The sequence below is a fragment of the Pleurodeles waltl genome, chromosome 5 (assembly GCF_031143425.1).
Source record: "Pleurodeles waltl isolate 20211129_DDA chromosome 5, aPleWal1.hap1.20221129, whole genome shotgun sequence".
In the NCBI taxonomy this organism is placed as follows: Eukaryota; Metazoa; Chordata; class Amphibia; order Caudata; family Salamandridae; genus Pleurodeles; species Pleurodeles waltl.
This window is the reverse complement of record NC_090444.1, coordinates 736,930,629-736,957,057: the sequence shown is the minus strand read 5'-3', so window position 1 is coordinate 736,957,057 and position 26,429 is coordinate 736,930,629. Positions and strand designations below refer to the sequence as shown.

The window sequence follows — 26,429 nt, the reverse complement described above, 5'->3', positions numbered from 1 at the left end:
GACTTTGCTATTGATTTGCACCGTTGCCTTAGAATGTGTTGTGATTCAAGCCTTGATTAGACTGCGTTTCTTTCATCGCTTCGGGCAACCAGTACTGTTCTTATATGCGTTCCATATGATTTTGAGATTAATCTACATGACTTTAGCATTGTTCATATAAGGGAAATAAACTTACTAAACTTTTATTAAAGATGTGGTTATTCATGGCTGAAAGGTCATGGTGTGTTATAATTACTGACTATTGATATAACTAATGATTATTGTGTCTATTCTGGAGCTATGGCAAGAACATCTTAAATGAGTCAAAAGGTTCATCGACCTATACGCGTCCCCTTGTAAGTTTACTTATTAAGGACCAACGCGCTAACACAAGTAACTTACCTTTGGTAATGCCTTATTTGGTAAAACTCTAGCTGCAGATCCATTACATTAGAATATTCCCCAGGCATCATATGATATGGACATTTTTTAGCAGTTCCTCTGTGTGCTGGGAGGTGTCATCGTTCAGTTTTGTTTCTGCAGCACAGGAAGTGACGTGCACAGTGCCTACGTAGGCACCACTTCAATGCACAGACATCAATTTATTTTCTTTTGCTTACATTTCCACGTCAGAGGCACAGACCTACAAGGGACCCTACATAGAGAAATCCTTTCACAGAGGAGCGTGGGATTGTTAGTAAGGAATCTGCAGCTAGATAAAGTCTACACCAGATAAGGTGCTACCAAACATAAGTAACTTGTTCATCGGGTACAGACTTCTAGCAGCAGATGCCTTACCTTAGAATAAATAACCAAGCATCAACTCACCAGAAGTGGGTCTGCAAACAAAATTTAGACCAGGAATCCTGGAGGAAAGAACAAGCAAAATGCCCGTCACAACAGACCTGAATGTCCAGGCAGTTGTGCTTGGTAAATGTGTGCAGAGATGCCAATATTGCTGCCCGACAAATGTCCAGGATAGGGGCTCTGCGAAATAACTCAGTAACCTTGGCTCTGGTGGACAGAGCATGTAAACCGTCAGGGGGCTGTTTCTTGGCCGGTGTGTAGCAAATTTTAATGCAGAGCACAATCGATCTTGAGGTGCTCTGTTTCTACAAGGCCTTTTCTTTCTTTGCCTCGACAAACCCAATGAAGTGTTGATCGTCCACCTAAAACTCTTCGGTATGGTCAATGTAGAACAGCAGGGCTCTTTTTGGGTCCAAGCAGTGGAGTCTCTTCTCCTCCTTGGAAGGGTGAGGAGGAACAAAGACGTTAGGCAGTGTCATGGTCTGGCCTACGTGAAAAGGTATCACCACTTTTGGCAATAAAGAGGCATGTGTTCTCAAAACCAGTTTGTCTGGGAAAACAGTTATTTAAGAAGGGTGCACAGAAAGTGCCTGCAGTTCCGTAGAGGGCTATTGTGGATGGCTCAATGGACAAATGCATCAGAGAGGTCAAGACTAGGTTCAGGTACAACTGGGGCATGATGAAAGGTTTAAGAAGGAACATATGTTGTAGTTCTTTTTGAAAACGAGTCACAGCAGGTGAGAAACAGGGAAGACTGATCTGTTGACCACCTGAAACATCAATATGGCCAACAGATACTCTTTAGCTGTGCCCAAAGCAAAGCCTTGCAGGCCTTACAAGAGCACAAACATTAAAACCTCAGACAAACGAGCAGAAAGGGGTTCAACATTTGGAGGCACACCAAGCCACAAATTTGTTCCAACAACAGACTTATAGATTCTTAGTTAAGGGACGTCTGGCTGCCAGAAAACATTACAGACTTCTGTAAGGAGGTCAAAAACTGTCAACTGCCGCCGGTCAATCTCCAAGCATGAAGGTAGACCATGCACAGGTTCGGGTGCAAAACCCTGCCCTATTGCTGTGACAGTAGATCCTTCTGAGGAGAACCAATGCTCATGCTCCGGAATTCTGGATACCATACTCTCTGTGCTCAACCCGGGGCCAAAAGAATGATTTGGGCCTGGTTGTTCCTGATCTTCTTGAGAACTCCTTGCATAGTATTATCTGCGGTAAGGCGTTAAAGAGGCCTGAGCTCCACTGGAGATGAAAAGTGTCTTCGAAAGAGAAAGGCCTTGGACACTCCAGTGCAGACACTGTGCGTTCTCAGAGGTGGAAAATAGAGTTAACCAAGGCTCTCCCCAATCAAAGAGAACTTGCGTCACCTCCGAATAAAGATGCCATTTATGATCTGCTAAACATTGAGGGCTAAATTTGTCTGCTCTTGCATTCGGAGGACCCACCAGATGCTGAACCACTAGGAATATGTCCTGATGTTTCAGCCATGCACAAAGATGCAGGGCCTCTTGACACAGGGTCTGCAACCCCATTCTGCAATACCACAATACCACATGGCATTGGTGTTGTCTCTGAACACTTAAATTAGCCTTCCCTCGATAGAAAGAAGAAAGGCTTTCAATGCCGGGTGAATCGCTCTCAACTTCAAAAGGATGATGTTGTGCTGAGACTCTGCCGGAGACCAGAGTTCTTTGATCTCCACATCTCACAGATGGCCGCCCCAACACAGGAGTGACTCATTATTCACTACAGTGATTTCTCAGAGGGGAAGCAAGATAGGTTTGTTGCTGATCCAATCTTGGCTCGTCATCCACCACTGCTGATCTTTTGCAGTTTCCGCTGATCTCTGGATTGGGTTAGAGGATTTCCCCTGATGCAGTACCCACTGGGACTTCAGGTACCACTGCAGAGCCCACATATGCCTTTGGGCATGTGTTACCAGGAGGATGCATTACATCATGAGGCCCAGCATCCTCAGAGTTAATCTCAGTTAAATCCAGGATAAGGGCAGAAACATCAGAATCATAGCCTGAAGGAGAATTGGCCTGAAACTAGACTATGTCCAGAATTGCTCAGATGATAGGAAGCGCCTGAGAGTGAGTCAGGTGTGACTTTGGCAAGTTGATAGTAAAACCCAGTGAATGTAGGAGATCTGTCATAGACTGGAAGGGGTGATGACTGCCTCAGGCGAGCCCGCCTTCAACAGCAAGTCGAGGTAGGGTAAGACTGTACCACCTGACTTCTGCAGATATACTGCAACCACTGCCATTACTTTGGTAACACCTGAGGGGTGCTGGTGAGGCCAAAAGGGAGCACAGAGAACTGAAATTGCTCATGGCCCACTGTGAACCTCAGTTAACACTTGTGGACAGGCAGGGAAGGAGTGTGAAAGTAGGCATCCTGCACGTCTAGCGTTACCATCCAGTCTCCAGTATCCAGGGCAGACAGAACCTGTGCCAACTTGAGTATCTGGAATTTCTTCTTCTTTAGGAAGCAGTCGAGAGGGTGCAGGTCTAAAACAGAGCAGAGTCCTCTGTCTTTTCTGGGCACCAGAAAGTAGTGGGAATAGCAATCATGACCCATTTCTGATACGGGCCCCCCTCGCAATGGCTTCTTTCGTTAAAAGTGCCTGTACTGCCTGATGGAGCAGGGAGGGGAGGTCCTCTGTCAGCTGGGTTGCGGAAGGTGACATGGGGAGAGGGAGGGGTTTCCAAGAAAGTGATGGAATAACCCTGCTGAACAATTTGAAGTACCCATTTGTCCAATGTTAGGGGCTGCCAGCCGGGCAGTTCATGTCACATCCTGCCCCAGACTGGGTGCCCATGAGGGTTACATTAAATGGGTTTTGATGCTGCGGCTGCTGGGGGTGGCAGACTAGGTAGACCTGTGTGTTTAACAAAGCTCATGGGAGCAGTGTCGACAGCCATGAACATACTGGGGAGCCTGTAGGCCTTGGGAATTTGCCAGGAACAAACACGGCTGGTAGCCCTTACCGTAGCCACAGAAGGGCTGAAAAGCTGAATGGGGCTGAAGTGAGGCCATGGAGAGGCCCAGTGACTGGGCAGTGGCCCACCTGTCCTTAAAGCGCTCCAACACAGAATCTGCATTATCATTGAAGAGGTAGGTGCCAATGAAGGGCATGTCCATAATGGAAGCCTGGACATCCCCTGAAAGGTCAGTGGATCTCAGCAGGGGTGGCGTCTGAGTGCCACTGCTGACACAATCACTCCACCTAGCTAGTCAGCAGTGAATGGTGAACTTTGCTGTGTCCATGCCATCGGCAATAGCCCAGGTCAGAATGGCTCAGGTCTCTTCTGAGATCATGGGCAGCACTTGCACAACCAAATACCAAATTTGGCGGGTATATCAGTCTGAAAAGCGCGCAGTGTTCACTGACCGCAGAGCAAGGCTGGCAAAAGAGAACATCCCCTTGCTTAAGGTATCCTGCCTCTTGGTTTCCCTATCTGGTGGGGTGGTAGGGAGCACAGGAGTGTTCACTTTGCAGGGGGAGGCCTGGACAACTAGATTCTCTGGAGTGGGATGCTAGGTGAGGAAAGCTAGATCCCCATGAGTGGGGCCATGGACCCAGGCAATCGTCCTGTGCGCAGGAACCCCTGTTCAAGGCTTGGCCCATGCCCTGAGCAGGACATCTGTGGGAAATTCCTTGCTCAATTACCTCTGTCAAGGCATTTATCTCAACTGCCACTGAGGGCAATGTAAGGTCCAGGACCTCAGTTGCCCTCCTCACCACCATGGCACAGGAAGACCCTTCCTTTGCAGTAAAACAAGGAGGAGAGACTAGGTCAGTGTATCGGGAGGTGTCCACACAACTGGAATCCGCCAGTTCCTCGTACCAGTTATCCTCTAGTTCTTCTAGGGGTTCTGGTAACCATAATGTTGCCCAGATTCACCCGAATCATACACGGGCCCGCCAAAGAAACGAGGCCGTGGCTCCGGCTCGGAAGGTCAAGTTCCAGCTGGCATCGGAGTTGAGGTGGGGTAATGCCGATCCGGCCCTGTATCTGAGTCGGGAATGATAAGGATGGTGCCACCGTTTTGAGTTGGCAGCGCCAGTAACATCATCTTTGGCACCAGCTCAGGGGAAGGTGACAGTCTTGTGAATGAAGCCAGTCAAGATCACACACCAGATCCAAAAGACCTGATTGCCAAAAATGCAACTCGCTAAACACCTTAACCAACCTGTCCTTGATAGAAGGAAGAAAGGCTTTCAATCCTGGGAAAATCGTTCTCAAATCCAACATGTTCTGTCGACTGGCACCCCTTGAACCCATGGGGCCCGAAGGAACTCCAGAGGGGTCGGACCGGCCAAAAATGCACATGGCTTCACAAAATTCACATAGCTGGGCAAGGGTCAGTCCATCTCTGGGGTACTTGGAGAGGTGTGGGGGGGGACCCAAAGGCAGGCTCCACAGTGGAGTTGGAGTGGGGCCTAGAGTGGTGAGCGTCGCAGAGTCAACTGGCATCAGGCGATGGGGCATTCCTGCAGCACCTTGGGGTTCACTATGTGTCAGTCCTCACAGGTCTCAGTGTCATGCCCTGGCTCCAAGCACCAGAGATGAACCAGATGGGGAGTATGTCACAGACATCTGCCTGTGACAGGAACCACAAGATTTAGACCCCTCATGTTTTTTGGGTGACATCCTTCGCACACTGGGAGACAAGGTCTCAAGAAAGGTTGACAAAAGTCACAAAATGTTGCCCAGAAATGGGCAGAGGTAGCTCTCTCCTGATCTGTGCTCATGGTGCAGAAAGAAAAGAACATTAGGTCAGCACGCTGGGGTGGCAGTGCGCACGTCACATCTGGTGCAGACAATGCCGAGTAAAAGATGCCACCTACTGGCACGCAGAAGTACTACTTGAAGGTTCCCACATCCAGTCTAACACTTGGGGAATATTCTAAAGTAAGTAATCTGCATATTCAAGTGTTTATCAGATAAGGCATTAGTGGACATATCATGGCTTTGCTTGGTATGCCACTGCATTGCTTGCTTGACAGATAAATAGGGCCTTGTGAGCATGTGATGATCACCCATAACACATTCTGGTGCTATTGTAACTACTATGGCACTCTTTTGCATATCATAGCATTACATAAATTTTCATAGCAGTAGTCAGAATATAAAAGGACTGCTTGGCCTATGATGACATTGGAAAGTATCCAATGGCCGGGTTTGGGATGCCAACATAAGGGCATGTAATGGAGAACCTTAGCATATGTGCTTGTGTGTGTGCACTTGATCTGTCAGCAGCCTTTGATATGGTCGACCATGAGATCTTATTATGACATCTCAGACCAGCTGGCATTATAGATATTGCATATGAATGGCTAACATCCTTCATTAGTGATAGAACCCAAGTAGTATCCATGGCTCCTTTCATAGCTTCTGAGGGAAAGGTCACCTGTGGAATTCCAGTGGGATCAGTGCTCTCACCTCACTTGTTTAACATCTATATACAGCCGCTGATAATGGAGCTTGTTATACGAGGGTGCTGCATTTTCAACTATGTGAATTACTTTCACATTTTGCTACGTCTTGAGACGGGGGAGTCTTCTCAACACTGCTTCCAAGTCACTAAGCACTTCATATATGGATGGATAAAGACAAACATCTTAAAATTAAATGCAGAAACTACAGAAATTGTGGACTTTAACGTTCATACAGGAACCTGGTTGGATCTTTGTAGGCCTTTGGAAATGGGCCCAGCACCTATGCCCAATGTAATGGCAAAAACCCTTGGGCATTATAATCGATCACAAACTCTCCATGAGCCAGCAAATTGAAATGACTATGCTAATAGTATTTATTTAGGACTACCAGACTGTGATTTAAAATGCCTTCAAATACTTCAGAACGCAGCAGCGAGGCTGGTGCTAAAGGCTCCCCTACAGAACACATACTCTCCAGTTGCTAAAACAGGTACATTGGCTAGAAATGGCACGACACATCAATGTTGAGGTCTGTTGCTAAGTCATCCAGGGTATTCATGGCTTAGCCCCAGATTTTCTTATTCAGCGTGTACCTAGGTACACGCCTAACATGGTTTTACATCCAGCCATAGCGAAAATATAAGTGGTACCCAGATACCAGAAAACAGATTAGGGGGCTGCAGGTTCTCAGTTCTAGCCCCCAAGCTATGGGACTCCCTTCGAACAGCTATTAAGGCTATAAAATCTCTGGAACCTTTCAGATGGGTTTTGAAATCATGGCTGTTCCAGAACCTTTGGTTCTGGAAGGTAGCAACTGAAATCATAAGAGCAAAGCTTCCTGAGGGCTTAGCGCTGTGATACCTTTGGGTGAACGAGTGTTATGCAAGTCTTCATAGCCATAACCAATACCATTCCCACCATTTATATGGTTCTAAACTGTTTTTTTTTGTTTTGTTTTTTAAATCAAGACACCCCTTAGAATCCTAGCTTTTATGCTAGTATGATGAAACTGCTTCCTTGTGTTTCAAACTGTTTTAGGCAGGAGACATAGTTAATAATAGCCAGCAAAGATGGAGTAGATTATTGTGTTGCTTAGGGATCTATTATATTATAAGTGGTCGGCTAGATGCTGTTCTGGATATACATGGGTTTGGATGTGATTGGATGCATGTGCCAAAGGGCATTGCTGTTTGTTTCATGCTAGTGGGTGAACGAATTATAGGTGCTTGGCGTCTGGGTGGATGTGAAGTTTTAAGAGTATTAGCCGATTAGGCAGCTTTGTTGTCATTCCATCTGCATGAAGGTTTGGTGCGCCTCAGATAATTTTTGTGAGGCAGTTATTATGCGTACTGCTGAGGTGGGTGGAGCACACTCAGCTAATTATGTAGCTTTGAGTCGCATTGTGCATGTGAAGGCAACTGAGTTGTCTAACATGTGTACCGATGTTCAAGGGTGAGCTTTGAGTATACCATTATCTAGATTTTCACTTTAGGGTGCAAACACTATTCCTTGCATATGATGACATATGGGCATATACGACAATTCACTGGGATATGAGCCATTATTTTTCTTGTGGGTAGCTAGTTTCGAAGAAAACTAAATTATTTAGGCAAATTGAAAACCTGGTATTGTGGACAGATGAATATATTTTAAAAAATAAAAGTCGATGTTTTGGGACAAATTGTGCCCATCGACTGAAAAGAAAATATGTATTTTCGGACAATTAGGGCATTCTCTGATAACAAGTTGAAGCTCACAGTTTCTGTAAATGAGTACACGATCCTTTAGGTAAACAATTGTAATTTTCCAATAATTAAACTGATATTTAACTGAACATTAAAGCATATTTGGCGTCACTTATTAGTGAAATTGTGCCATAATTTCTTTGGACCAAAACGGCAAATCATTGTTGCTATTATGTTTATTTCTTGACCTACCTGTAGACATTTCATACCCTATATAGAACAAATTAATTACATTATTAAACCATAAACAGCCACTGACTGAGACTGACATAAGCTAGCTGCTGCTTGTCTTAACCTTTTGACTTCTGTTGACCCCCGTATTATCATTACTGCACTGCTCAATTTCAATCCAATTCTAACAAAATGCCCCCTGAAGGAGAAACCTGCAAAGATCTTTTGGGGAGGGTCAAACTGGCCTGGTAGGCTGTGAAAGAAAGGAATGTGTCAATAGTGTCTCATTCGAATAGACAATCAATCTGAAAAACCTACGGATTTTAAGCCAATGCATTTGTAACATTGTGCTATGAAATGTACCACCTACCAACATTTTAGTTAAAAGTGCATCAGGGCAGACCCTCCCAATCACTAATAGCGAGGAATACGAGGGACGGTCAAGGGAGGTGGGGATGGGGTCTGTTCAGGTTTCTTCTCTTGGTCTGCTCACTGTACACTAGGTACACACGCCCTACTTATCAGAATTCTAGACCTTCTGAGGTACTGCAACCTATACAGTACCAGCATGGGCGCTTCTTGTTAAATGTGACTGATTTTTCAGTTTATTCGAACAAGTCATCATTCCTCACTGTGGGAGTGGAAAAAGTTTAAACCAATGTGCAAACTTTGAAGTAAATACTGGGTCGACCTAAAGCATGGGCGACCTAAAGCATGGGCGACTTGCGCCCTGAACCAAGGCCCACAGAACTGGACAAGCAAACTACTTTTTCATTTCATTTTTTCCAGGCTGCTGTGTCTGTTCATTGTCTTTCATTCCCTTATCTTCAAGTTCCTTCGTTTCCCTTTCTTTCCTTCCCACTACATCGCTGACCCCTTCGCAAGCTCTCATCTCCAATGTGAGACCAGCAGAAAGGCGCTAAAGGATTAGGGGGGCAAAAAGTGTGTTCACATGATGGTTACTCTACTGAGGTGACCAGCCAAGACCTCCCGGACAGTAAAAGCTAGGGATCACCAGCATCAGCAAAGAGAAAAAGGGGAGGAAAATAAGGTCCGTCTCAATAAAGGTCGCAAGGAGCAGGAATTCCATAACAAGGACAGACACAGCAAGGTCACAGGCACCCAATTGTCAAGCTCCTGAGGTAGGACTGAGCTCCCAAGTTTCAAGTTTTATATAGTTTCTTTCCCTGTTTTTGTCACTGATGTCAGAGCCTTTCAGTTATTTACTTCAAATTCTCTGTATTTGTGTCACATAACGCAGTGCTAGTGAAGAGTGTAACCAACACATGATGAACAGCTCCCAGCCCCAAGAGACTCACTTGTAAAAGAAAACGCAGACCAAAGAACATGGCAAGTGTCCAACAGCGACACACAAGGTACTTACGGATGTGAAAGCAAGCAGTTCCTCTTGTGTCAGCTTGTGTACAGGATTGTTCTTCTGGAAGTCTGTGCTGCGAAACGGAGAATACTTGTATGAGAAAAGAAATTAATAGAGACAATACAATTTAATAGAGACAATACAATTTTATAGCAGCCAACGATTCCCCATTATGGACAAGAGCTTTTCAGCACCAAGAATTTATCCAAAGACTTCTTCAAACTAGCCCTCTACCACCCTAGCTCATTTAACCATTCTTTGCTGGGGCCTAAAATGTTCAGATATGCAGCATGAAGGTCACTGTTCACCAGAGTCTTCGAGGACGACGATATAATTGTCCAAAGACTCATGTCTACAAAGTAACCTTTAACGTAAATGGACTAAAAAAGCACCTGCAATATCAAAACAAGAATTGGAAAAATCAGTAGCTCTGCCGATCAGACCTATTGGCTTTACCAATGCTTTTTGCTGACGCTGGGCAACATTTAAAAGAAAAAGAATACATTGTGTAATGATGTGTACTTATGTGATTGTCATCATGACAGCCTAGCAAGATAACATACATGCATGCATACATCACCATGAATGCATACAGCATTACTAAGACACCATTTTGTCTTCTTGTATTTACTGTTCGAAAATGGCGGACACCAGTCTGGCAGTGGTAAATGAAAAAAAAGAAATTAGATGTGCGCAAAAATGTGCTTCAAAAATTGAGTGAACCAGCAGTCAATTGTAGCTTTTTTTAAAGTTTTTTTTTTTAAGTAGACCGTAACAGGAGAGTCAGGGAGCAATGAATGAGAAGCAGGTTTTGTGAAGAAGAGCTACAAGAAGTTGGGTGAGCTCCCCCTCAGTGCGCATGTATGTTTGGCCGGCCAAACATACATGCTCAGTAGGCTCTGTCCAACCCGGCACCACAGTACCGGATTGGAGAGAGAAGGCAGAGGCTCCCACTCTGCCTCGGAGCACCCAGCCAGGCAGCATGTAAGCTGCTGTAGGATAGGACGCAGGGCAGGCTGGGAGCCTGAGCCTGTCTCTGCAGATGAGGAGCAGGGAGCAATTCGGAGGTGGCGCGACGGAACATGTGTTTTCTTTTTCATTTATTTATTTTTTGCGCTGCACCCCCGCCCATGTCGCCCTGCCCCTTCCTCCTCCCGCGAGCCACTACTGCAATGGACTGGGCAAAAGCCTAATGTATGTATTGGTAAAGTCCACAATAGGTCTTTGACAACATACAGCTAAAAACTGTCTGTAGGCGAGACACAAAAACTGTGTACAGCTGAGTTTCCTTTCCAGCTAGACCAAAGCATTTAACTTACAGCCATGGTAAGTGTCACACATCAGGTACTAGAGTAAGGCATTTTAGAAAATGCAATGCATCCCAACCATGTTAGTGATGGAAATCTGGTGAGCTACATTGATAACCTGCTCTTTAAGAAACTTCTGTTCCTTTATGGCTCGGAGACTGTGCTCCACCATCTAGCTGTAAGAGGTCCACATGGATGTAAGTCACTGATTGTGGTGGACAAGTCACAGTGCCCCTGTGAAAGATTCTCAATCATGTGCTTGAAGAGTGAAAGCTTTATAATTATGTGCTTGAAGAGAAGAAACGAGCCGGCAGAGCACTTTCAGTGCTCTACATGGAGCCTCTGGTTATGATAAAATGAAGCTCAGCATACAAGACAATACATTAAAACGTAGTAAAGACCAATGACTAAGCACTAGAGAGTGTGATTATGGCCAAGTGTTCTCAGATAAAAAGCTCTCACAAAAGTAGCTACTTAAGTACGTATGCAATCACAAAAGCCTCATAGGTTGCATACCTGGGTCACCAGCATAAGCCGGACTCTATTAACATTAAGGAATGCATCTCAATATAAAGCCAAAACTAATATCAAGTTCCCATCTCTACCCACTATCACCAGGTCTGTGTTCTCTGGATTGAGAGTATGTATGTATGTATGTATATCGTATTTCTACAGCGCAAACCTAGCCAAAATGCAGTGCAGCACAGTACAGAGTCTAAGAGAAGCATAAAGTCAGCGAGTGATAGGATAAAGCTAATGGCCTCTATCCAGGGTGATATTTTGGTGAAGTAATCCGTGGACAAAAAGGATGATCACCTTTGCGATGAAAAAACATTTGATTAAAGCGGATCCTGAAGAACAGCAAATTAGGTCTGCAGAATGCCTCACACAGCCAATTAGCATAAATATTGAACAACAGGGGCGAGAGCAAGACCACTGTGGGATCACAAGTCGATTTGGAACAACAGAGTAATATGACAACCTGGGTAGTGCGAGTAGGCGCCCAGTTTTTCACTATCTGTCACAGCAAATTTCTATAAATTTAGCACATATGACTTTTTGAAAGACGTTCAACTTGAACACGGAGCGGAGCAACTTTTTGTGTGTTCCATTGCCGAATTAGGTAGCAACGCTTGGCAGGAAGCAATATAGTTAACAAGGATAATACTGTGTATAAATGTGCCATTTAAATCACCTTAGTGCCTCATTGTCTTTGAATTCTACGTTGGTAGACAGGAAATCGTGGTAATACAACGGCTGGGGTAAATGCATCGCTTCTGAATGATTATGATTTCCGCAGCAAAGCTCCGCTCGCTTTTTGGTGCTCCACACTGGGTAATATATGGGAATCATTTGGCATCTGCCACAGCAGTTGAGGGCTGTTTTAAAACTCCTGATGTTCTGGCTCGTGTCAATGTACATTATGTACCCATCCAATCAGACTGGAACAAAACTGTGAAATTGATCAAAGCTGTCTACAGCAATACCGACGATTAAATAAATAGAGGAAAGGCGGGAATGTGACATTCGACTAAAACGGAAGCTTCTCTTTGAGATGACAATTAACTAGCAGCCTTTCAAATGACGGCACATAATTCAGCGGTTAAAATAAAAGAAAAACCTTGGCAAGGTCAAATCCAACTTCATCCTTCCAAAATGAATATTTTTAATAAGTGGGCTGTGGCGCAGTTGTTAAAAAAACATTAGATCATTTGTGTTTTATGATTTAAATCTCTTTATTAGCGTTTTAAAGGTATATCAATGGAAAGAACCACGAACACACTGGGCAGCAACAATGAAACTTGCAACTGTAAAACACAAGAATTTCCCCCCCCCCCCCCCACACACCAACCCGTTTACATACATCTATACCAAGTCGACTTATCGAGCGTCCAGGCCCAACGCCTTCTTGCCTCCCATCCCTCGTGCAACAGTCACTGGGAGCCTTCTGTGGCTGCTAGTGGAAGGAGTCTCAAGTATTTAGGAGAAGTGAGTTCACGAAACTCCCTGGTGAGTAGAGACAGGCCTGGACTCCACAGTTCACAAAAGGTATCACCAAGGTCAGAGAGCACCAGGGAGAGTTTCTCCATGTCCAGGTGGTGCCACAATCTATGAAGCCATCTCAAGTGTGGTGGAAGTGTAGGTGAACCCCAAAAAGCCAGAATATTTTATAGGGCAGCCCCCAGAGCCAAACTAATTTGCCGCCCTCTAAGGGACTTGAGTGGGAATGCCAAAGGGTTGGGGAGTCCCAATATAATGTATGCAGGGAATTTTGGGAGCTGAGTCCGGAGGCAGGAGTCTATGTCGTTCAAGATTTACTCCCAAAAAGGCGCAAGCTTTGGACAATCCCATAACAAATGTACTAGGAGCGCCACACCGTCTCCAGCATTCAGCACTTTGTGTAGGGTGGTATTTATGCAGGCACGCAGGGGTAAGATACCAGCATGTAGCTATTTAAATTAGTCTCTATGCTGGCCATATTGCGTGCTGAGTGGTGTGGTCTGTAGTCAATGTCCTCCTCAGTTCGACCTCCCACCGTGCCTGACTTGGCAGTATAGGTGTCGGGATTAATTTAATAGGGCGTACATATCCGAAATGAGATGTTTGTCAGAATCCTTCAGTAACAGCCATCTAATTTGTAGTTACCGCCCATCTAATTTGAAGTTACCGTAGCTTCTCCGTCTCTGGGAGGTCATGATATGCCCTCAAGCTCTAGAGGGGGATCAGGCCTTCTGCCTCGAATAGGTGACCGCTAGAGCGGCAATCCTCATTCTGCCACTGGCAGAACACACCTTGGTCTAGGTCCGGGGTGAAGTCTGCGTTTTCTACTATAGGAGTTAAAGGGGAGTGATGGGTAGAGGGGACACCTCGATGCGCCGTATAGTCCCATACCTTCAAAGTTGTGTGGGTAACCGGTGAGGAGTACAGGCCTGAAGTTCAGTGATACTTTGGCAAGAAGGGGATTTTCCAAAGGGAGGTTCCCGCTATGGCTCGGTCCATGAACAACCAACGTTTGTCAGATTCCCCCTGGACCACGCCACTAAGTAGCGGAGTTGTACTGCGTGGTTTTATTGTACTATGTAAGGTATGCCTTGACGTTCCTAACTAGCAGCGGCTGGTAAGTCAGGGCCCAGTCCATAGGAGGTTTCTTTCCCACCTTGCATGGTTTGCAAGAGACCAGAAGGGGGCTCTACTGGTAGGGGCTGAAATAAGAAACAGACTCTCGGCAGCACAGACATTTTTATGGCTGCTATTCTGCCCAGCCAGGAAATGGGGTAAAGTTTCTATTGCATCAGGTCCCTCTGTACACTTTGTAGAAGAGTCAAGTAGTTCAGCCTCAACGTCACCAAGACTGTCTGGACGAGCTGGATCCCCATGTATGCGAGGGCGAGTGGTTGCCACTGGAACAGGTAATGGCGAACTAGGAGCGTCACCTTTTCTGGGGGGTGGGAGTGAGAGATTAAGGTCTTGAGACTTCCGCATTTTGATCTGAAAACCCTACACGTTCCCAAAGACCTCCATCTCCCGAAGAAGGAAGGGGAGATCCATTTGAGGGATAACCAATGCAACGATCACATCATCTGCATATAATGCCAGAGTGTGCTCTTCCCCCACTGAAGACCATGCCTGTGATGTCAGGACTATCACCCACCCGATGGACGAAGGGCTCCATGTATAGGGCAAACAGCCAGGGTAGAGCAGGCACCCCCGTCTTGTCCCCCGGCGGATGGGAAATGGGGGTGACTTCTAGCCATTAACTTGTACCAAGGCTGTTGGGTGACTGTAATTGCTCCTGATCCAGGCTCTAAATCTGGGGTAGAGGCCAAAATGTTGTAAGGGGCCTCAAGGTACGGCCAATGAAAGCAGTCAAATGTCTTCTTGGCATCAATACCCAGGAGCATCTGTTCCCGATGGGAGTGCCCAGCTTTGTCCACAAGGTGCAGTAGGCACTTGGTACTGTTGGTATGGAATAAAGGCTGCCTGGTTTGGGTTCAACAACCCGGGCATAAGAGGGTTCAGTCTGGACGCCAAAATGCCTGTGAGTAGCTTGACACCTATGTTGAGAAAGGAGATAGGCATGTACGATCCGCACTGGGTGGGGTCCTTCCCAGCTTTAGGAATGACTACAATGGAGGCCTCCAACAAGGAAGGTGGGGCAGTGCCAGTGACCTCATTCAACACTCGTGAGTATGGGAGCAAAGGTGGTGCAGAAGGGTTTGTAAAACAGGGTCAGGTACCTGTCTCGTGCAGGTGATTTAAGAGGTTGTAAGCAGGCAATTTCAGTAATCACCTCCTCTTTCCCAATCGGTGTGTCAAGCACAGCAGCCTGAGCAGGTGTCAGTCGGGCTGTGTGCGCCCCTTGAGGGTATTCATGCAAATTGCCCCCACTGGCAGCCAGAAGGAAGTACAGATAGATCTTCATAGGAGCCTCAGAAAACAAAGGCTTCTTCCATAATCTTGTCTCCATCAGGGGACTTGAGCATCTCCACACTTGCTGCCTGACGATGGGCACAAAGATGGTTGGCTAGTAAACAACTACGTTTTTTGGCCCCCATGTAAAAGGAATGGTGGAGTCGTAGGAGGGTGTATTCAGCCCTGTCTAGATCTAGGCCAGTAAGTTGAGACCGGGCTGCTTCTAGCTGCCTATAGACCTGGGATGTATCTGTGCCCTTGTGAATTTTCCCTAATTCTAACACTTGCTAATCCACTTAATCTGCCGCCAATTTATTGGCGGCAGCTGAACTGGCTATGAATTCGCCCCAAGGACCCCTATTAGGGTGTCCTACAGCAAGGAGACGGAGGTATCAGCGGTGTCGTTTGTTTCCAAGAAGGTGGAACTCTCCATTGATCTGATCAACCAACGCGGGTCTGTGCATTAGGGTATCCCTCAGTCTCCACTGCCTAGGTCCCCTCTGCACGGGAGTGTCTTTAGTCCTCGAGAGACCGATGCGTGATCGGAGAGCACCCAGGGTTCGATTATGACTTCCGAGAATAAGTTCTGGATCCCATTAGTACTCAAGAAGTGGTCTAGCTTAGCATAGGTCTTATGGGCATGTGAATAAAATGTACAGACCAAAGTTGTGGGGATGACATTCCCTCCAGAGATCCCCAAGACCTAGCTCTTCCATCCACTGCGCTCCTCCAGAGGAAACTGCCCCAGTCATCTCAGCTCATTACAAAACACCAAGTTTAGGTCCCCTCCGAATAGTTCTCCTGGGTAGTCATGACCTCAGATAGGGGTCGACTGAGAAATGTCTCCTGGCCCCATATCTGGTGTCCACCACAAGCTGGCGACCCCCTAATTGAATCATGTGCGCCAGTAGACAGCCCTTAATCTCAGTCGTTGTGCACCCCACCTTCCCCTCATTAGTTTGACGGAGGAAACCAGCTTGGGGTAGTGTGCTGAGAGAGCTCACGAGCAGGGCCTTAGGCACTCCTGCATTGGGCTCCCCACCACTGCTGTGCTGCACGTTGGTCTTACCACCTCACAACTAGGCCCCAGCCACAGTGCAGTCGTAGCTGTTGCACCCACTGATGTCACCCCACTCAGTCACCGGACATCGGCATCTTGAGCACCTCTGTGGCTAGCTCCCAGGCTGCGCTCGACTGTTCCACCTTCTCCGTGCATCCTTCGGTCTTTGTCGCACCACTGCAGCTTGCCTGCCCTGACAGGGAGGGAAAAGGTGATTGTAAGGGCATTATCCGGAGCCGGTGGCCACGTTTCAGCGGCAGGGGTCGGAGGGACAGAGAGACACGTCCTATCCAACCGCCATCTTAATCACGCCCTGCACCATCTGTATTTTAGAACATTTTTTGATAGCTTCTTGGATTTAGAACTTAAGAAGGACCATGGGATATCCATCATGTTTGTGAAGGATGGCCTGCCCCTAAACTCTAATTCACACCCTTAGTTTAGAACTATTGTTTTAAAATAATTTACTTAACTAAACCATAATCACAGCTCCAAAAAGAAGGAAGCACCATCATCAAGGGAGCATTCATGTAAACAAAGTACAGTACAACTGCTCAGTAGAAGTTCCTTATATCTTCCTATAAGCCCCAGTATAACTGTATGAAGTAGATATATTTAAAGGAATTATGCAGTGGCTAGAATAACTGAACCCTTTCTAATTTGTCTCTAAAGGTATACCAACCTTCCAAGAACTGAGAATATACTAATTATATTTAAAATGTCCACCCTCAATAATGATTTATCATCCACTTGAAATGAGATACATTTCTAGTAATGGCATTGTGCACAGAAGTTGCAGAGACCGTAGTTATTTTCACTTGGATTACCTGTAATGGAGTACTTATCACAAAAGCATAATCTTTCCACACTTGACTTTGTGTCACAAGTACACAATCCCCTAGTTTGATGGTTGGATCCTTTGCATATCGTCAGACCCCTGCACACTCTTTTCTTTTCCATTTTGTTCTTTGGTTACTTGTAAATGTAGTATCATTTTCGGGATGCTTGATACACTGACAGCCAAGTCCGTCTTGCATGAACAAATATCAATTCAGAGGGAGATTTCTCTGCTGAAGCACCAATCTATCTATGATCATGCAAGACGTAACCCAGACTGATGCATTGTGATCATTGTCTTTCTTCATGGTGGCCATGATTCTCTCAGTCATTCCATTAGCTTGTGGCCACTGTGGTTTAATTTTCCTATTGTTAACACCCAGATAATGCACTACAAGTCAGAATTTGTTTCCATTTATTGGTAGTGGAACTAAGAGATTGAAGTGTATCAGGTATTCCCCACTCAGCAAAGACCTCTTCTAATATATTGATAGTACAACTGAGACAGCTATGGATACCATATGCTGAACTATGGGAAAACATGAATACTCATCAAAGAGGGCCTGTGTCCACTGCCCCATATAAATTAACTGCTACAACAGACCATACTTTTTCAGAATATCTGACATTATTACATTTCCAGCAGGATTAAACCTTCCAGTGCTTTGGCATAAATGACAGGATTGAACAATCTCATCTCCTCAAAAGTCAAATCTAGAAACCAAAAGTTTCTCTCAAATTTCTTTGTAGACACAATAGCCCTGTGACCATCCATTCTATTGCATACTGATTGTGGTATTATAACCCACTCCCTTTTAAATTAATCGTAATCCTGGAATAATCCCTGGAAACTACATGAATGTTTTTCCCTTTTTCAACTAGAGATCTACTGACTCTTAGCAATTTTCCTCCGAACTGTATGTATAGTGTAAATAATCTATGCCTATTGCGCTGTTAGTTTTCTGTACACATCCTATCAAGCATTATTTTGTATACATTGAAAACCTTGTCAGTAGCTTCTCTGTAAAGTGTTCCGATACCATTGTCAGGTATAGTTTGCGCTATACATAACTCTCTAAATAAATCTTTTCTCTGATTTTGTCTGTCACTTTGTATCTGGTTTGATTCTTACATTTCATTACTTTTAACCTGTTTTGCAATGTTCTCCAAAATCTATAAGTTTCAATGTATTCATCAGTACTGTTCTAATCACTTGTTGTAGATGGACATATTCATAAGAGGCTTTTTCCAAGTACTCTGTTCTTATTCTTTCCAGCATTAATTGCCTTGTAATAACATTTGTTCACACCTCAGCTAAATTGCTTTCTTCTTCACATACTGGCATCGGATGACATGAAATGTAGTAAAATGGGTATATAGTGTATTCTCTTATGAACAATTTTGTAACCATAATAAATAAGCTACTTACCTTAAGTAATGCTATTTCTCTTAGATACTCTAGCTTCCCTCATCGTGTGAGTATCCACAGGGGCCTGATTGGATCCGGAAAGCTAAAAAAACAGTGCTCCTGTTGAGCAACTCCGCGCTGACTCAGTTCTGCTCTGGAAGTTACCAGCAGATACACATTCAAGTGCCACCTATGTGCTGTGACATCAATTTCTAATGAATAGGAAGGCCATGGACTCAGAGGCAGAGCCTATGAGAAAATGTGGACCAGCAGTGTGCAGGCTCCTAAAACTGGAACTTTTATTTTTAGATGGGAAGAGATCATTCCATAAAGGGGAGAGGTGGGAGTGCAGTAAGGAATCTTAAGTTAGATAGGGTATCCACCAGAAAGAGAGTTACAGAAGGCAAGTAACTTGTTCTGATGGATACTTCTAACCACAGACTCCTCAGCTTGTAAAGATATACAAAAGCAGCACCTCCCGGTTTGGTGGGTGTGTGGAATGATTCAGACTCAGAACTGTGGTGTCAAGGCCCAAGCAGATGCCATATTTTGCGGCATCCTAACCATCTTTAATTGTTTGGGCTAAAGGAGCATTAAGTCATCGGGGCTGCAGGTAGGTTCTCACCTACCATGTCCCAAAGTGATTGGGAGTAGTGCCCAAGCAAACAGTTCCCAAACATTTCCACACATTTCAATTCCGTATGAGGAGTTTGTCAGGAAGGGTTTAGGGTTCACTCTGCAGGTGGACGCCAGAACCACCAAGCTTTCAGAGAGTGGGGAGTGGGTCAATAAATGTGGGTAACCTGGAGTAGGGTCTATGGTGACAGGAAACAGGACGATTGACTGAAGGCCAGGGCATGGTCTCATTGAGGGCCTCATTGAAAGGCAAAAGAGGTTCTGTTGGTGCCTGGCTGGACTGCAGGACCTTAGTCAGTAGATTTATTTTTAACTCCACAGTAAAAAGGCGAAGGTCAAGGACCTCAGCAGCCATACCGATCAAATTGGTGAATGAATGAGTGAATCAATATTCCAACTATACAGCACATCATAACCTCATCAAGAGATAGAGTATATCTAGCCGCAAATTCATTACATTTGAATTCTCCCCAGGCGTCAGACTGGATCCAGATGATTTTTGTAAACAGTACCGCTGCGCGCTGGTAGGTGGCATCTGTTAGAAATGGGGTCTCTAGTTGGCAGTCAGTTTACACCCTGTCCAAGCAGGGACCCTCACTCAAATCAGGATAAGGGAAATACACAGCTTATATAACCCCTGCTCATCACCTTGGTAGCTTGGCACAAGCAGTCAGGCTTATTTCCAAGGCAATGTGTAAAGTATTTGTGTAGACACACACAGTATCACAGTGGAAACACAACAAAAGTACTCAACACCAGTTTAGAAAAATATCCAATATTTATCTGAGTAAAACAAGACCAAAACAATAAGAATCCAACATACACAAATAAAGTTATCACTTTAAAGGATTAAAAGAGTCTTAATCCTGGGAAATCAGTAGTTGTATCCTTATAACACACATTACCTTGGATGCGTCAAAAACAAAGATGATGCGGGCTGCAAAGAAGGTGATGCGTCAGAAAAGCAACGCTGGACAGGCGATGTGTGGATTCCTTACCTGCCTGGCGATGCATCAATTCTTTTCCCGCCCGGCTAGCAATGTGTGGATTCTCTTCCCCCTGGACTAGCAATGAATCGATTCCTGGTTGCGGAGAAAAACTACCCCCAGGGTTGATGCATGAAAAATGCAGATGCACAGGAACAATGGATCTGTGCTCAAGCAGGCGATGAGTCGATTTGCAAGTCGCAAAGACAGGTGGTGCGTTGATTTTTCTGCTGCAACAGCCTCAATGTGTGGATTTTCACTTAGGTTACCAGCTTCCAATTCTAAGGGCCCAGGGACTGCACTTAACAAGTCAGGACTCTCAGCATAAGAGCCCAGGCACTGGCAGATTAAGTCTTTGATGTCCCTTTGACTTCACAACAGAAGGCAAGCTCAGTTCAAGCTCTTGGAGAACCTTGGAGAAGAGGATGTAGAAAGCAAAGTCCAGGACAGAAGCAGCAAGCAGCAGGCCAGCACAGCAAAGCAACAGGCAGAGTGACAGTTCCTCCTAAAGCATCCAGCTCTTCTTCCTCGCAGAACGCCCTCAGTCCAGAAGTTTTCTGAAGTCGTGGGATCAGCAGTCCAATACTTATACTCATTTCTGCCTTTGAAGTAGGAAAACTTCAAAGGAAAGTCTTTGTAGTGCACAAGACCCTGCCTCTCCCTATCCTGGCCCCAGGCACACTCTATGGGGTTGGAGACTGCTTTGTGTCAGGGCAGGCACAGCTCTATTTGGTTGCAAGTAGCAGCTCCTCCCTCCACGCTAGACCAGGAAGACCCATCAGGATATGCAGGACACATCTCAGCTCCCATTTGAGTGACTGTCTACAGTGAATTCACAAACAACCCAACTGCCGGTCTGACTCAGACATGTATGCCACAGCCAGACTGAGGCACAGAATGGTTAAGCAAGAAAATGCCCACTTTCTAAAAGTTACGTTTTCAAACTTACAATATAAAAACCAACTTTACAAAAGATGTATTTTTAAATTGTGGGTTCAGAGACCCCAGACTACATCTCTATCAGCTCCCAATGGGAAACTGCACTTAAAAGATATTTCAAGACAATCCCCTTGTTACCCTATGGGAGAGATATGCCTTGCAATAGTGAAATACTGCTAAACATGTTTTTCACTATCAGGACAAGTAAAACACATCCGTACATGTTCTACCTTCTAAATACACTGCACCCTGCCCTTGGGGCTGCCTTGGGCCTACATTAGAGGTGGCTTATATGTAGTAAAAGGTAAGGTTTGGGTCTGGCAAATGGGTACACTTGCCAGGTCGAACTGGCAGTGCAAAACTGTACACATAGACACTGCAATGGAAGGTGTGAGACAGGTTTACAGGGATACTCGTGTGGGAGACACAATTAGTGCTGCAGACCCATTAGTAGCATTTGATTTACAGGCCCTTGGCTCACACAGTGCACTTTACTAGTGTCTTAGCAGTACATCAAATATGCCAATCATGGATAAACCAATCACCAATCCAATTTAGACAGAGAGCACTTGTAATTTAGGACTGGTCACAAGTGGCAAAGGTCCAGAGTCCTAAAACCGGCAAAAACAGATAAGAAAAAATAGAAGGAAGGAGGCAAACAGTTTGGGGATAACCCTGCAAAAACGGCCATTTCCAACAGCGTTGATTGGCTTCACGTCCATCATTGCCATCATTCACACCGGAAATGATGTTGCGGGTCCTATATAAGCATCATTCAGGCACACCAACATCAGTATCTTTTTAATAACTTGCACGCCTGCAGCGCAGAGTCATGCACAACACTAGCTAATGGTGTGTCATAATTAAGGCCTTGAAAGTTAAGTCCCTGCCCCTAGAAATCAGTTTGCAAAGTGGGAAGGATGGGTGGGTTGGCAAGGAATCTGCATCTAGATATAGTCTCTACCGTATACGGCGTTACCAAAGGTAAGTAACTTGTCCATCTGATAAAGACTTCCAGCAGCAGATTCCTTACCTTTGAACAGATACCCAAGCATTACCATCCCCGGAGGTGGGTCTGCGAACCAAGTACCTATAAGAAAACCCTGCAAGCCAGAATGGGCAAAGTGCTCGTCCCTACAGATGAGACTGTCCAGGCAGTGGTGTTTGCTAAACGTGTGCAGAGATGCCCCTGTTGCCACCTGACAGATGTCAAGGACTGGAACTGAACGTGCTAATGCAGTGGTTGCCCCTTTAGCTCGGTAGAGTGATCACTCAAACCCTTAGGGGGTTGCTTTTTGGCCTGTGCATAGCAGATCTTAAGGTCGAGTACAACACATCTGGAGATGGTCTGCTCCTACACTGCCTTACCTCTCTTCGTACCCACCTACACTACAAAGAGTTGGTCATTTACCCAGAACTCGTTTGTATGATCAATGTAGAAGGCCAACTCTCTTTTTGGGTCAAGGTAGTGGATTCTCTCCTCTTCTTTAGAGGGATGTGGGTGTGTATAAAAAGTAGGCAAGGTGATGGTTTGGTCTACATAAGAGGGCATGACCACTTCTGGCAGAAAAGAGGCCTTAGTGCAAATTACCACTTTGTCAGGAAAGATGGAAAGGTAGGGCAGCTTAAATGATAAGGACTTGAGCTCGCTCACCCTGCGGGCAGATATAATTCCCACAAGGAAGGCTGTTTTCAATGTGAGAAGCCTGAGCAGACAATTGTGGAGAGGCTCAAAAGGAACACACATCAAAAAAGTCAGAACCAAATTCCGATCCCATGTGGGCACATATAAAAGGGATGGAGGAAAGGCATGTTTAAGACATCTGAGGAGCCTATGTACAATAACAGTCTTAAAGAAGGGTGATCAGACAACCACAAAAAAACAGAAATGGCAGACAAATGTCCCTGAAGAGTGTCCTGAGCACAGCCATGCTGGGCAAGGGAAAGGATGAATAATAGGACCTCAGAGAGAGGCGCAGAAAGGGAGTCGACAGACATGTCAATGCCACAAATTACATCCAACAACAGGTGTATACCGTTTTGGCGAAGGGACGTCTGTCTTCCAAGATTATATTACAGACTTTGGGAGGAAGGTCAAAAGCTGTCAACTGCCACCACTCAATTTCCATTCAAGAAGGCGGAAAGGGGACAGGTTCAGGTGAAGAATCATACTGTGCTGCAACAAAAGATCCTCCTGAAGTGGCAGTCTGAATGGAGGATCAATGGACATGCTCAGCAACTCGTGATAACAGACTCTCCGTGCCCAGTCCGGAGTCACAAGGATTACTTGGGCCCAGTTGTTTGTGATCTTCTTGAGAACTTCGGGCAGTAGAGGTATGGTGGAAAGGCGTTCAGGAGGCCTAAATTCCACTTGAGACAAAGCGTCTCTGAGCGATTGCAGCAAAACTGCTGACATTGCGCATTGTATGCAGTGGCTAACAAATCTGACCAAGGCTCTCCCCACTGCTGAAAGAGACCTTGCACCAGCTCCAGATGGAGACGCCATTCGTGATCCAGTAGGCATTTTCGGCAGAGTTCATCCGCATTGGTGTTCAGAGCCCACAAGATGTTGAACCACCAGGGATATGTCCTGCTAATCCAGGCACACGCAGAGGCGCAGAGCCTCCTGACAAAGGGACCATGACCTCAACCGCACTGCTTGTTGCAGTACCACATGGCGGTGGCGTTGCGTGTGAACACCTGCACCATCTTTTGCTTGATAGAGAGAAGAAAGATCTGGTTTGGGAAGGTAGCAGGATCTGCCTCTGGCCCAATCGTGAGTCATTAACCACCACTGCAGATCTTTTGCAGTTCCCTCCGAGATCTGGACCATGTCAGAGAGAGTCCCCTGATGATGCGCCCGCTGGAACTTCAAGTCCCACTGCAGGGCCCTCATATGCCATCCTGCATGTGTCAATAGCAGGATACAGTGGGCCATGAGGTCCAGCAGCCTCAGAATCATTCTCACCGAAATCCAAGATAGAGGCTGAAATATCAGTATCATAGCTTCAATATCCTGGACTCACCGCTCGGGAGGATAAGCCAGAAACTGCACTGTGTTCAGAACAGCTCAGATGAAAGAGAGCATCTGAGAGGGAGTCAGGTTTAACTTTGCCATGTTTATAGTGAACCCCAGTGAACGCAGGAGGTCCAACGTAGTCTGGAGGTGGGAGATGACAGCTTGGTGCACACTTGCCTTCATCAGCCAGTCATGGAGACAGGGGAAGACTGAAACCCCTGATGTCTGCACAAGAGATGCAACCAATGCCATTACCTTGGGACGATGGTAAGGCCAAAGGGGAGCAAGGTGAACTGAATGTGCTTGTGGCCTACTGTGAACTAGAAGTACCATCTGTGGGCAGACAGGATGGGGCTATGAAATTAAGTGTCCTGCAAGTCCAAAGCTACCATCCAGTTTCCTGAATCAAGAGCAGACAAGACCTGAGCCAACGTGAGCATCTTGAACTTGTCCTTCTTAAGGAAGAGGTTGAGGAATCTAGGATATGAGAAGGCATTTGCCCTTATAGGGGACCAGAAAGTAGCGGGGATAGCAACCACAGCCTACTTCTCTAAGACTACCTGGGCCAAGAGAGCCATAACTTCCGTGCTGAGAAGGGATAAATGATCCTCCATCATGCAATTGTAAGATGGTGGCATGGAAAGAGGGGCAGTCTCGAGGGGAAGGCGTAGATCCTTCGGACTATCTGCAAAACCCACCTGTCTGAATTGATGGATTGCCAGTGGGGCAGGTGATGGCAAATCCTGCCGCCAAAGGGTCGTTGGTGGGGAGGAGGCAGACTAGGAGGGTTTAGAGGCTGCTGCAGACTGACCAGACTGCTGGCCATCTGACCTACGAGATTGGTGGGTCCTGTACCCTCAGCCATGCAGAGGCCAAACAGCATGCGTGGCACACTAATGGCCAGGAATTAGAGCAGATGGAGACCACTTTCGTAGCAACCAAAAGGATGAAAGGCAGACTGGGGGGTGGGGAATGAGGGTCCTCCACAAAGCCCAAGGACCTGGGCGTAGCTCAAGAATCCTTTAAGCGCTCGAGCGCTGAGTCTGCCTCGTCTCTGAAGAGACGGGTGCCATCAAAGAAGCCTGGACATCCCCCAAAAAGCTAGACGATCTCACCCAGGCATGGTGCCTCACAGTCACCATCATGGAAACCACTCAACCTAGCGAGTCGGTCGTGTCAAGTCCAGAATGCATTGTGAACTTTGCTACACCTCTCCCATTGGCAACAGCCTGACAGAGTATAGCCCGGGACTCCTGTGGGACCTGTGGCAGCCCAGGAGTAACTATATTCCACAGCCTGTGGGATTAACTTCAAAAAAGGCATGTGGTGTTCACTGACCGCAATGCAAGGCTGGCAGAAGAAAACATCTTCTTCTGAAATTAATCGAACCTTTTTGATTCCCCATCTGGGGAAGAGGTAGGGAACATGCCTTGGGAGGTAAAGGCTTGGACCACCAAGCTCTTAGGGGTGGGGTGTAGCTTCAGGAAACTTGGATCCCCAAGTGCAGTGCACTTGAGGCAGGCAATTATCCTGTTCACAAGAGCTCCTGTGCTGGGTTTGGATCAAGTACCCAGTATATGGTCGTGAGGCCATCACTGAACAGAAGCAGGGGTTCTGCAGTGGAAGCTCCCAGTTGCCGGACTCTGTCAAGAGATTAGTCTTGACAACCACCGAGAATAGTTGAAGGCCCAGGACCTCAGCCGCCCTCCTCACCACCCTAGCAAAAGCAGCTTTTCCCTCCGTAGCCACAGCAGGGGGAGAAAGCATGCCAGTATCTGGAGAAGTGTCCGGTCCGCTGGCTTCACCCAAGTCCTCATGTCATTTCATTTCAGATTCATAAGGCTGGCATTCTAAAGGGTCCAGCGACTCCTCCCATTCATCCGATGTATAGACCCAGAGAAATACAGCTCAGGATCCCAGCGAGGAGGTAAATCTCCTGCCAGAGTTAGCTTCAGGCAATGCCCATCTGGCTCTGTGTCAGAGTCGGGGATCACAATGGGGTCGATGTTGCCAGTGGGTGCAGGCAGGGCTGGGATTGTCGGCATCAGGACTGGCTTTGGGGAAGGTCAGGGTGGCACAATCGGTGCTGAACCGGATACAGGACTGGAACCGTGGGAGGCCCTTGACATCAGGGCCAGAGCTGCCGGCATGGAATCCAAAGAGCCCACCCCCCTACAACCGTGCAGGGTCCAAAGATGCTCCAGCAGGTTCGGACTGCACAAAAAATGAGTTGCATGGCCTCATAAAATTCTCTGAGTTGGGCAGGGATCGATTCGGCTC

The 26,429-nt window shown here is 46.2% G+C and overlaps 1 protein-coding gene across 1 annotated transcript in view; it reads right to left on the bottom strand.

Annotated features, from left to right (window-relative positions):
• Positions 1–26,429, bottom strand: part of TTC27 (tetratricopeptide repeat domain 27) — a 1,165,789-nt gene that overhangs the window by 488,802 nt on the left and 650,558 nt on the right. The window contains exon 9 of the mRNA XM_069234695.1: positions 9,551–9,617. Coding sequence (XP_069090796.1) covers positions 9,551–9,617 — 67 coding nt within the window. The remainder of the gene's footprint in view (positions 1–9,550; positions 9,618–26,429) is intronic.